This window comes from Aethalodelphis obliquidens, unplaced genomic scaffold, assembly GCF_003676395.1.
Source record: "Aethalodelphis obliquidens isolate GAN/ISIS:26980383/991018 unplaced genomic scaffold, ASM367639v1 scaffold65, whole genome shotgun sequence".
Classification (NCBI taxonomy): domain Eukaryota; kingdom Metazoa; phylum Chordata; class Mammalia; order Artiodactyla; family Delphinidae; genus Aethalodelphis; species Aethalodelphis obliquidens.
The window spans coordinates 5,887,892-5,901,250 of NW_020838009.1; the positions used below are offsets into that span (position 1 = coordinate 5,887,892).

General features: G+C 41.2%; 1 protein-coding gene across 4 annotated transcripts in view; it reads left to right on the top strand.

Annotated features, from left to right (window-relative positions):
* ARNT2 (aryl hydrocarbon receptor nuclear translocator 2) overlaps positions 1-13,359 on the top strand; it is a 194,158-nt gene that overhangs the window by 104,623 nt on the left and 76,176 nt on the right. For all 4 annotated transcript variants that reach the window (XM_027089167.1, XM_027089169.1, XM_027089166.1 and 1 more), the window contains exons 6-8: positions 1,057-1,159; positions 3,946-4,011; positions 4,354-4,439. In XM_027089167.1, the coding sequence (XP_026944968.1) occupies positions 1,057-1,159; positions 3,946-4,011; positions 4,354-4,439 (255 nt within the window). The remainder of the gene's footprint in view (positions 1-1,056; positions 1,160-3,945; positions 4,012-4,353; positions 4,440-13,359) is intronic.

Below are 13,359 nucleotides of genomic sequence, written 5' to 3' on the forward strand. Positions count from 1 at the left end.
TATATATATATATATATATATATATATATATATATATATATATATATTCTTTTTCAGATTCTTTTCCCGTATAGGTTATTACAAGAGTATTGAGTAGAGTCCCCTGTGCTATACACACTCCTATATATAAAATAGATAATCAACAGGGACCTACCATATAGCAATGCAGTTTTAAGCCAAGATAGGCACAGTCAGATGCGTGTTGTCTAGACAGCTGTCAGCTGTGTGAAAGGTGGACTGAGGAGAGAGGATGCTGGGGGTTGGAAGTGAGCGAGTCTCCCTCGAGGAATGATGAACCAGACGAGATGGACCGACTGAGTGTGCGGGAGGCGAGGGAGAGGAAGGTAAGATGACATCTAGAATTCTGGCTGCGATTGCCGTTGGATGGAGACGCTTTTGCGCGTATCTGGGGAGAAGTGGGTGATGCTGCCTTCGAGGTATACAGTCAGCTGCTGGTGGTTTAGATCTTGGTGCTGGAGTTGTAGACGTAGGGTCATTAGGATAGAGGTGATCATGAAAACCTCGGAGTGGATAAAATCGCATAGGGGATGCATAGAACAAGAAGAGAAGATGGCTGAGGTTGGAGCCCCTGGGGGATGAAGGGGCAGACACGAGGAGAGTGGAGAGTGCTTGTCAGAAGCCAAGGAGAGGGGGGATTTTTGAGAATCATTGTGCCGTTGAGTAAAGTTCTGCCAAGCAGTCAGATGAGTCAAAGAGAGAACGCGTTTTGGATTTAGCAATAAGAAAGTTGTTGGTGACCTTGGTGAATGCCGTTTCCATGAAGCAGTGGGGGAGAAAGCCGAATTGGAGGGACTGGTGGTGATGGAATTGAACAACGCAGAGGCAGCAAGTGTGGACCACTCTTTGAAGAAAACAAGGCATTTGACTTGTGTGGATTTCATTGCTTAAAGAATGTTGGGAATTCCAAGAAACAAACGACTTGCGATTTGTGTTGCCCCCTGTGTTTTCATTTGCAGAGCTCTCCCTGCACCTGCACCCCCCACCCCAATCAAAGGCAGAGACTTATGCAAATGTCCTTTTCTCTCTCTCTCTCAGGCCGGATCTTGGACCTGAAGACTGGGACGGTCAAGAAGGAAGGGCAGCAGTCATCCATGAGGATGTGCATGGGCTCCCGGAGGTCCTTCATCTGCAGGATGAGGTCTGTTTGGGGGAACAGTGGGCTGGGCTCTGATGGGGTTGCTCCCTTCTCACCTCCGCTGAGAGTCCTGATGGGCTGTAAGATCACACCTTTGCTCTGGTGATGTCATCTGACTGCAGCATGTAAGCCTCCTCCTTCTTGGTCTGTCTCACCTGTAAATGGAGAAGATGAGTCGACAGTTGGACATATAGTTCAGGAATTCACGGGAGAGTTTGGGGCTGAAGACATAGAGTCAGGGATTGACGACAGTGAGGTGTACCTAAAGCCCCGAGACCGCATGAGATCACCTGGGAAATGAGTGTTGCTAGAGAAGAGCTCTGAGCTCAGGCCACCGCTGCACCAGGGAGGCGAGGAAGAACCGGCAGAGACTGAGAAGGAGCGGCTGGGCAGATGGCAGGGAACAAGAGAGGGAGAAGGAAGTTTCCAGGAGGAAGGCGTGGTCCACTGCCAGATGCTGCTGCTGATTCCCAGATATGAGGATTGAGGATCCATCACTGGACCCCAGAGGGAGAAGCAGCGGCAGCTGGAACTGCAGGCAGGTGAGCGAGGCGGGCGTCCTCCTCTCCTCCAGGAAAGAAGTCGGTCCCCGCTGGCCCGGGCACGTGCTCTCCCAGGCTCTTCTTGAGCACTTTTCCCGACAAGGCCACCCAAGTCCACACCAATCCTGATTCAGCTCCAGCGCCTCCTGCCCTCTCCGACCTCCTCCCCGCCCCTGCCAAGCTTCCCGATGCTCCGATCTCAGGGCCGGGCACAGTGGAGCCACTCACTACCGTCACCTTCCTCCAGTGGTTTGCTTCTGGGACGGGGACTTACCACTTGAGCATCTGTTGGGAACTATGAAGTTACAGACAATCGATGTTTAAAATAAGTCTATATTTTCACTAATTCAAAGTCACCTTTTAAAGCAACTCTACTTCTTTTTTTTTTTTTTTTTTTTTTTTGCGGTACACGGGCCTCTCACTGTTGTGGCCTCTCCCGTTGCGGAGCACAGGCTCTGGACGCACAGGCTCAGAGGCCATGGCTCACGGGCCCAGCCGCTCCGCGGCATGTGGGACCCTCCCGGACCGGGGCACGAACCCGTGTGCCCTGCATCGGCAGGCGGACTCTCAACCACTGCGCCACGAGGGAAGCCCAAAAGCAACTCTACTTCTTAAACAAAAACTGTTAATCTACGGGCTAGGCCATCTCAGATCACAGGTTGCCTGTGTTGAGGGGAGACCTGCCTCTCTAACCTCTAGCTGAGTCCTGAGAACCGGCAGAGGACTTGAGTATGGCTGTCCTTTCCTCCCAGTCGGCTCCTCTCCAGGCTGAGCATTTGGAATGCTTCCAGAAGACGTGGATGGAATCCCCTTCACCGCCTGCCTCAGGTCATAAGGCGGTGTTGGAGTGACAATACACGAGCATCTCCTTGTGATTTAGCACTGAGTCTGCGCAGACTGCCTTCCCCCTGTTCAGACTACAGGGGCAAGCTGGGGGGCTCGACTCACATGCGTTAGTGTCCACCCAGGGACAGAATGCCATCAGTTAATGTAGTCCGACACGGCAAGGGCTTTCCACAGTGCTTTGGCCAATAGGGTGAATGCCCATCCTAGCTTGATGGACATTCAGTCTAGCACCAGCGATGTGAATTCTTAATTGCACCGTCTAAGCAGTTGCCTTGTGAATGAATTTATTGGAAGCATCAAGTTCACCATTCCTGAGTAGCCTCCAGTGCCATTAGCACTGCCCTATCGACCAGATTCAGGCGGTCCGCTTCCTGCCCTGGTGCCTCTCAAGACATGCTCTAGGTAGCTTTTCCCAGTGCCAGACCCATACTACCTGGATTTACCTGTAAGGTGTGCAGCACTGCCATCTGCTGAGAGCATGGCCTTTGTCTCCAAGTAAAGCAGCTTAGTTTCAGGAAGACACTGGGCATCCCCAGGCAGCAATGTCTTAGATTGACCTGCTGTGAAAATACGCTCGTGCTGGCAGCCATCCCAGGTCTCAGAGTATATAACTGGACTCTTATCTTTGTTGTATTGAATACTGAGGCATCCAGCTATGTAGCTGGGATGTAGTGGAAGCGCATGTAAAGAGTGGACGTCCTGAGAGCACAGGTCAGAGGTTGGCCACAGTGCAGGCTTTGGACATGCAGAGCCTGGATGCTGAGAGAGTTATGGAGAAGGCAGAAAAGGTGCTACCAGAGTGGGCAGTGGGACGCCTCACGTCCCCTGCCTCCCAGAGAAGGACCCCAGAAAGCCCTGATTCCAGACTCATCCCTCCCTGTCCCCACCCTGACCTTTGCCATCCGCAGGCTTGCAGCTGTCTGCTTATTCCTAGTGCCAGAACATTGCAGGGGAGGAGGCAGTTTCCATGCTGTGAAGCTAAAGCCTGAGAAGATGCTTCTGTTCATCAATTGGCAACATCTGTTTTGAGTTGATGCCTCTGCTCGGCCCTGAAGAGACACTGTTGCTGTCATCACCCTCTTCCCTTGTTTCCTGAAAGCCACCAAGTTACACTGAAATGATCTGCAGGACGGAGCATGGCCAGGATCCTCCTAGTGTCTTTCTGGATGTCTGCGGCTCCTGGGCTGGGCCCTGAGGCAATTTCCATGTGCAGTGCAGAATGGCTCTTGCCTTCAGTGACAGTCAAAATTCACAGGCATGCAACCCTGCTTCTGCACTTTGGAAAGAACTTGGCTACAGGGCGCTCGCATTAGATAAGGCCCATATACTTGCCTGCAGCACTATGTGCTTTATAAACTTGCCTAGGTCTTCACTCACTCTAATATATTTATCAAATCTTAGGTGTGGAAATGCTCCTTTGGACCACCTTCCTCTAAACAGAATAACCACCATGAGGAAAAGGTTCAGGTCAGTAAGCCTTTCTGATGTATGTTTCGGGGCTGTGCTGGTAGATAGCTTAAACGCACTAAGCTAAGGAGTAGCCGGACTTGAAGACGGGGCTTAGCCTTGGAGAGCACCAAGAGACCCGCACATCAGGGTTGCAGTGGTTGAGATGAGAAAGGGAGTTGGGTGGATTTATTTTGCATATTCAGACCATGTAGGAGGAGGGAAAACAGGATGGTGGGAAGTCAAGTTTGAAAACCACAAGGCCAACAGGAGAACCCAGTAACTTAGATACCAAAAGAGTCATGGACATCCTTGCCTCACCCCCAGATGTCGAAAACAAGCTCACAGAAGTTCTTTCTCTAGGAATGGCCTTGGCCCTGTGAAAGAAGGAGAAGCCCAGTATGCTGTGGTCCACTGCACAGGCTACATCAAGGCTTGGCCTCCAGCAGGTAAGCAGAACCTGCATATTCATTCCCAGGGGATCTCATGTTATTTCACCTCACCATGGTATCCTGTTAGAAATGCATTCTTTTTTTGTTTTTTTTTAACATCTTTATTGGAGTATAATTGCTTTACAGTGTTGTGTTAGTTTCTGCTCTATAACAAAGTGAATCAGCTATATGCATACATATATTCCCACATCCCCTCCTTCTTGCATCTCCCTCCCACCCTCCTTATCCCGCCCCTCTAGGTGGTCACAAAGGACCAAGCTGATTTCCCTGTGCCACGCAGCTGCTTCCCACTAGCTATCTATTTTACATTTGGTAGTGTATATATGTCAATGCTACTCTTTCACTTTGTCCCAGCTTACCCTTCCCCCACCCCGTGTCCTCAAATCCATTCTCTACGTCTGTGTCTTTATTCCCGTCCTGCCCCTAGGTTCATCAGAACCATTTTTTTTTTTTAGATTCCATATATGTGTGTTAGCATATGGTATTTGTTTTTCTCTTTCTGATTTACTTCACTCTGTATGACACACTCTAGGTCCATCCACCTAACTACGAATAACTCAATTTCATTTCTTTTTATGGCTGAGTAATATTCCACTGCATATATGTGCCACATGTTCTTTATCCATTCATCTGTCGATGGACACTTAGGTTGCTTCCATGTCCTGGCTATTGTAAATAGTGCTGCAATGAACAATGTGGTACCTGACTCTTTTGGGATTTTTTTTTTTTTAAGTTTATTTATTTATTTATTTGTTTTCTTATTAGTCATCCATTTTATACACATCAGTGTATATATGTCGATCCCAATCTCCCAATTCATCACACCACCACCACCACCCCCTGCCGCTTTCCCCGCTTGGTGTCCATACGTTTTTTCCCTACTTCTGTGTCTCAATTTCTGCTCTGCAAACCGGTTCATCGGTTCCATTTTCTAGGTTTCACATATATGCGTTAATATACCATATTTCTTTTTCTCTTTCTGACTTACTTCACTCTGTATGACAGTCTCTAGATGCATCCACGTCTCTACAAATGACCCAATTTTGTTTCTTTTTATGGCTGAGTAATATTCTATTGTATACATGTACCACATCTTCTTTATCCATTCATCTGTCAATGGGCATTTAGGTTGCTTCCATGATCTGGCGATTGTAAATAGTGCTGCAATGAACATTGGGGTGCATGTGTGGTTTTGAATTCTGGTTTTCTCTGGGTATATGCCCAGGAGTGGGATTGCTGGGTCATATGGTAGTTCTATTTTTAGTTCTTTAAGGAACATCCATACTGTTCTCCATAGTGGCTGTATCAATTTACATTCCCACCAACAGTGCAAGAGTGTTCCCTTTTCTCCACACCCTCTCCAGCATTTATTGTTTGTAGATTTTTTGATAATGCTCATTCTGACCAGTGTGAGGTGATACCTCATTGTAGTTTTGATTTGCATTTCTCTAATGATTAGTAATGTTGAGCCTCTTTTCATGTGTTTGTTGGCAATCTGTATATCTTCTTTGCAGAAATGTCTATTTAGGTCTTCGGCCCATTTTTGGATTGGGCTGTTTGTTTTTTTGATACTGAGTTGCATAAGCTGCTTGTATATTTTGGAGATTAATCCTTTGTCAGTTGCTTCGTTTGCAAATATTTTCTACCATTCTGAGGGTTGTCTTTTCATCTTTTTATGGTTTCCTTTGCTGTGCAAAAGCTTTTAAGTTTCATTAAGCCCCATTTGTTTATTTTTGTTTTTATTTCCATTTCTCTAGGAGATGGCTCAAAAAGGATCTTGCTGTGATGTATGTCATACAGTGTTCTGCCTTTGTTTTCCTCTAAGAGTTTGATAGTGTCTGGCCTTACATTTAGGTCTTTAATCCATTTTGAGTTTATTTTTGTGTATGGTGTTAGGAAGTGTTCTAATTTCATTCTTTTACATGTAGCTGTCCAGTTTTCCCAGCACCATTTATTGAAGAGGCTGTCTTTTCTCCATTGTATACTCTTGCCTCCTTTATCAAAGATAAGGTGACCATATATGTGTGGGTTTATTTATGGGCTTTCTATCCATTGATCTATATTTCTGTTTTTATGCCAGTACCATACTGTCTTGATTACTGTAGCTTTGTAGTATAGTCTGAAGTCAGGGGGCCTGATTCCTCCAGCTCCGTTTTTCTTTCTCAAGATTGTTTTGGCTATTCAGGGTCTTTTGTGTTTCCATACAAATTGTGCAATTTTTTGTTCTAGTTCTGTGAAAAATGCCAGTGGTAGTTTGATAGGGATTGCATTGAATCTGTAGATTGCTTTGGGTAGTAGAGTCATTTTCACAATGTTCATTCTTCCAATCCAAGAACATAGTATATCTCTCCATCTGCTTGTATCATCTTTAATTTCTTTCATCAGTGTCTTATAGTTTAATGCATACAGGTCTTTTGTCTCCTTAGGTAGGTTTATTCCTAAGTATTTTATTCTTTTTGTTGCAGTGGTAAATTGGAGTGTTTCCTTAATTTCTCTTTCAGATTTTTCATCATTAGTGTATAGGAATGCAAGAGATTTCTGTGTATTAATTCTGTATCCTGCTACTCTACCAAATTCATTGATTAGCTCTAGTAGTTTTTTGGTAGCATCTTTAGGATACTCTATGTATAGTATTGTGTCATCTTCAAACAGTGACAGTTTTACTTCTTTTCCAATTTGGCTTCCTATTATTTCTTTTTCTTCTCTGATTGCTGTGGCTAAAACTTCCAAAACTATGTTGAATAATAGTGGTGAGAGTGGGCAACCTTGTCTTGTTCCTGATCTTAGTCAGATTTTCACCATTGAGAACGATGTTGGCTGTGAGTTTGTCATATATGGCCTTTATTATGTTGAGGTAGGTTCCCTCCGTGCCTACTTTCTGGAGAGTTTTTAATCGTAAATGGGTGTTGAATTTGTCAAAAGCTTTTTCTGCATCTATAGAGATGATCATATGGTTTTTCTCCTTCAATTTGTTAATATGGTGTATCACATTGATTGATTTGCATATATTGAAGAATCCTTGCATTCCTGGGATAAACCCCACTTGATCATGGTGTATGATCCTTTTAATGTGCTGTTGGATTCTGTTTGCTAGTATTTTGCTGAAGATTTTTGCATTTATTTTCATCAGAGATATTGGCCTGTAGTTTTCTTTTTTTTGTGACATCTTTGCCTGGTTTTGGTATCAGGGTGATGGTGGCCTTGTAGAATGAGTTTGGGAGTGTTGCTCCCTCTGCTATGTTTTGGAGGAGTTTGAGAAGGATAGGTGTTAGCTCTTCTCTAAATGTTTGATAGAATTCACCACTGAAGCTATCTGGTCCTGGGCTTTTGTTTGTTGGAAGATTTTTAATCACAGTTTTAATTTCAGTGCTTGTGGTTGGTCTGTTTATATTTTCTCTTTCTTCCTGGTTCAGTCTCGGAAGGTTGTACTTTTCTAAGAATTTGTCCATTTCTTCCAGGTTGTCCGTTTTATTGGCATATAGTTGCTTGTAGTAATCTCTCATGATCCTTTGTATTTCTGCAGTGTCAGTTGTTACTTCTCCTTTTTCATTTCTAATTCTGTTGATTTGAGTCTTCTCCCTTTTTGTCTTGGTGAGTCTGGCTAATGGTTTATCAATTTTGTTTATCTTCTCAAAGAACAAGCTTTTAGTTTTATTGAGCTTTGCTATTGTTTCTTTCATTCCTTTTTTATTTATTTCTGATCTGATTTTTATGATTTCTTAACTTCTGCTAACTTTGGGGTTTTTTTGTTCTTCTTTCTCTAATTGTTTTAGGTGTAAGGTTAGGTTGTTTATTTGAGATTTTTCTTGTTTCTTGAAGTAGGATTGTATTGCTATAAACTTTCCTCTTAGAACTGCTTTTTCTACATCCCATAGGTTTTGGGTCGTCATGTTTTTGTTGTCATTTGTTTCTAGGTATTTTTTTATTTCCTCTTTGATTTCTTCAGTGATCTCTTGGTTATTTAGTAGAGTATTGTTTAACCTCCATGTGTTTGTATTTTTTACAGTTTTTTTCCTGTAATTGATATCTAATCTCATAGTGTTGTGGTTGGAAAAGATACTTGATACAATTTCAATTTTCTTAAATTTATGAAGGCTTGATTTGTGACCCAAGATATGATCTCTCCTGAAGAATATTCCGTGAGCACTTGAGAAGAAAGTGTATTCTGTTGTTTTTGGATGGAATGTCCCATAAATATCAATTAAGTCCGTCTTTTTAATGTATCATTTAAATCTTGTGTTTCCTTATTTATTTTCATTTTGGATGATCTGTCCATTGCTGAAAGTGGGGTGTTAAAGTCCCCTACTATGAATGTGTTACTGTCGATTTCCCCTTTTATGGCTGTTAGCATTTGCCTTATGTATTGAGGTGCTCCTACGTTGGGTGCATAAATATTTACAATTGTTATATCTTCTGGTTGGATTGATCCCTTGACCATTATGTAGTGTCCTTCTTTGTCTCTTGTAATAGTCTTTATTTTAAAGGCTATTTTGTCTGATATGAGAATTGCTACTCCAGCTTTCTTTTGATTTCCATTTGCATGGAATATCTTTTTCCATCCCCTCACTTTCAGTCTGTATGTATCCCTAGGTCTGAAGTGGGTCTCTTGTAGACAGCATATGTATGGATCTTGTTTTCGTATCCATTCAGTCAGTCTATATCTTTTGGTTGGATCATTTCATCCAATTACATTTAAGGTAATTATTGATATGTATGTTCCTATTACCATTTTCTTGATTGTTTTCGGTTTGTTATTATAGGTCTTTTCCTTCTCTTGTGTTTTCTGCCTAGAAAATTTCCTTTAGCATTTGTTGGTGGTGCTGAATTCTCTTAACTTTTGCTTATCTGCAAAGGTTTTAATTTCTCCGTCGAATCTGAATGAGATCCTTGCTGGGTAGAGTTATCCTGGTTGTAGGTTTTTCCCTTTCATCATTTTAAATATGTCCTGCCATTCCCTTCTGGCTTGCAGAGTTTCTGCTGAAAGATCAGCTGTTAACCTTATGGGGATTCCCTTGTATGTTATTTGTTGCTTTTCCCTTGCTGCTTTCAATATTTTTTCTTTGTATTTAATTTTTGATAGTTTGATTAATATATGTCTCAGCATGTTTCTCTTTGGATTTATCCTGTATGGTACTCTCTGTGCCTCCTGGACTTGATTGACTATTCCCTTTCTCATGTTAGGGAAGTTTTCGACTACAATCTCTTCAAATATTTTCTCAGACCTTTTCTTTTTCTCTTCTTCTGAGAACCCTATAATTTGAATGTTGGTGCATTTAATGTTGTCCCAGAGGTCTCTGAGACTGTCCTCAATTCTTTTCATTCTTTTTTCTTTATTCTGCTCCCTAGCAGTTATTTCCACCATTTTATCTTCCAGCTCACTTCTCCATTCTTCTGCCTGTTATTCTGTTATTGATTCCTTCTAGAGTATTTTTAATTTCAGTAATTGTGTTGTTCATCACTGTTTGCGCTTTAGTTCTTCTAGATCCTTGTTAAATGTTTCTTATATTTTCTCCATTCTGTTTCCGAGATTTTGGATCATCTTTACTAACATTACTCTGAATAATTTTTCAGGTAGTTTGCCTATTTCATCTTCATTTATTTGGTTTTGTAGGTTTTTACCTTGCTCCTTTGTCTGTAACAAATGTTTTTGTCATTTCATTTTTTTTTTTAATGAGTGGTTCTGTATTCCTGTCTTACTTGTTTTTTGGCCTGAAGTGTCCAGCACTCGAGTTTGCAGTCAGTTGGATAGAGCTGGGTCTTGGTGCTGAGATGAGGACCTCCAGGAGGCCTCGCTCCGATTGATATTCCCTGGGTCTGAGGTTCTCTGTTAGTCCAGTGGTTTGGACTCAGAGCTCCCACCACAGGAGCTCGGGCCCAACCTCCAACCTGGGAACCAAGATCCCGCAAGCCAGTCGCTGGGGTTCCCTCCATCCCCTTAGGTGTCCGTGGTCCCCCATTGGTACCTGGTAGGTGCCCTAGTTGTGAGGAGACGCGAATTACGCGTCCTCCTAGTATGCCATCTTGACTTCACCAGAAATGCATTCTTAAAGAAAGAGACAGGAAAATAGTCTTATTTTCCTTTGTAGTTAGAACATAGTGATCTTTGTAACTGAAAAAAAAAAGTCCTGCTACTTGAAACAAAGGTTTCTAAAAAGAGCAATCCTGCAAAGGTGGTGGGAGCCTCACAAATCTTTTCTATGATCTGTCACCCAGAGCACTCTGTAAAGTCAGAGTGACATTTGAAACGATAATTGTATTCAAGTCGTTAGAGAAATGCAAATCAAAACCACAATGAAATACCTATTACGCTCACTAGGATGGTTCAAATAGACAGACAATAACACGTGTTGGTAAGGATTTGGAGCAACTAGAACCCTCACACTTTGCAGTGGGGATGTAAAATGGTGCAGCTGCTTTGGAAAACAGTCTGGCAGTTCCTCAAAAGGTTAAACACAGAGTTGCCATATGACTCAGCGATTTCACTCCTAGGTATATATATATATATATATATATATATATATATGTTCAAGAGAATTGAAAGCATATGTTCACAAAGAAAATTGTACCTGAATGTTCATCGCAGTATTATTCATAGTGACCAAAATGTGGAAACAAATCACATGTGTACATCAGTGGGTAAATAAAAAGTGGTATATCCATATGATGAAATAGTATTCAGCAATAAAAAGCAATGCAGTAGTGATTCATGCTATGATGTGGGCAAACCTTGAAAACATCATGCCGAGTGAAAGAAGTTAGACGCAGAAGGCCACTCATGATTCCACTTATGTGAAATATCTGGAATAGGCAAATCCATTGAAACAAAAAGTAGATTTATGGTTTCTGGGTTTCTCCAGGTGGAGAAAAATTGGGAGTGACTGCTAATAGATATAGTGTTTCTTTTCAAGGTGACAGAAATGTTCTAAATTTAGATAGTAGTAATAGTTGCGCAACTCTGCAAATCTAAAAACCACTGAATTGTGTACTTTAAGATGGCACATCTCACGGTATGTGAATTATATCTCAATAAATCTGTTGCTAAAAGAATATATACAACGTTAAACCATTTGTGGACACTTTATGGCCCCCAGAGTAGTCTGGCTCGGTGAATGTTCCAGGTCAGCTTGAGTACAATGTGTATTTCACTATTGTTAAATGGAGTATTCTTTAAATGTCAATTAGATCAAGTTGATTGATAGTGCTGTTGAGGACAGCTATATCCTTATGGATTATTTACCTGCTTGATAGATCAATTACTGGAAGAAGGGTGTTTAAGTCTCCAACTATAATAGTGGCTCGGCCTATCTCTCCTTGCAGTTTCCTGTTTTTGCCTCACATATCTTGACGCTTTGCTGTTTGGCTCATACGGGTTATGGGTTTTTATGTCTTCTTGAAGAAATGACCCCTTTCTCATGTAGTGCCCTTCTTTATCCCTGATAATTTTCCTTGCTCTGAATTCTGCTCTGTCTGAAATTAGCATAGCTACTCTGGCTTTCTTTGGATTAGTGTTAACGTGGTATATCTTTCTTATCCTTTAACTTTTGAACTTTATCTTTGTATTTAAAGCGAGTTTCTTATAGACAACCTATAGTTGGGTCTAGTGTTTTTAATCCATTCTAACAATCTGTCTTTTATTTGGTGTATTTAAACCATTCACATTTAATGTGATTATTGATATCGTTTGATTAATACCTAACATGTTTTTTTAAATTTAGCTCAATGTTTACTTTTTTTATTTTTTATTGGAGTATAATTGCTTTCCAATGTTGTGTTAGTTTCTGCAGTACAATGAAGTGAATCAGCTATATGTATACCTATATCCCCTCCCTCTTAGACCTCCCTCCCACCCGCCCCCCAATCCACCCATTTAGGTTGTCACAGAGCACTGAGCTGAGAGTGAAGTAAGCCAGAAAGAGAAAAACAATTATCGGATATTAATGCATATATGTGGAATCTAGAAAAATACCTAGCATGTTTTTGATTCATTGTATTTGTTCTTTGTTTCTTCTTTTTCTCCCTGCTCTTTCACCTTCCCTAGTTTTCACTGAGCATTTTATTTATTTATTTTTCAGTCCAGCTGGTGTTGACTTTATATCTGATTCAAACATTTTATGATCAAACTGTCTAATTCTAAAACATGCCAGTTCAATACCTCATTTGCATGCTATGAGCTCCTTTTTTTAGGGCTTTTTTTTTCTTTTCTTTTAAAGAGGCAGCCTTTATTTTAAGGATTTTTACATTGAAGAATTCAAAAACTGGTAGGTTTTTGGAACTTATTGATCTGTATTTAAAAGGAACTGTTGACAAAGATTCACCAGAAATAATCTAAACAAGCAGGAAAGTACAGTTACTACTACTGAAACCTACTAAAATAATTCCAGGACATACGGTTTATCCGACATCATTGAGCATTTTATATGATTTCATTTTCTCTTCTCTCTTGGCATATCAATTATATTTCTTTAAAGTTATCTTTATTGTTTGCCCCAAGTTTGAAATATACATTTACAACTAATATAAATCCACTTTTAAATAATATCATACCACTTCATGGGCAGTGCAAGTACCTTATAGCTAAGTGTCCTTCCTTCCTCCTTCCCATGTCTTCATGTTGCCCTCATTCACTTCACTTATCCATAGGCTGTCATTGCCCAATACAGTTGACCCTTGAACAACGTGGATTTGAACTGCGTGGATCCACTTATAAGTGGATTTTTTTCAGCAAATACATATATGTACTGTAAATGTATTTTCTTTTTCCTTATGACTCCTGGTAACATTTTCTTTTCTCTAGCTTACTTTATTGTAAGGATACAATATATAATACATATATCATATAAAATATGTTAATTGACTGTTTATGTTATCAGTAAGGCTCCCAGTCAACAGTAGGCTATTAGTAGTTAAGTTCTGGGGA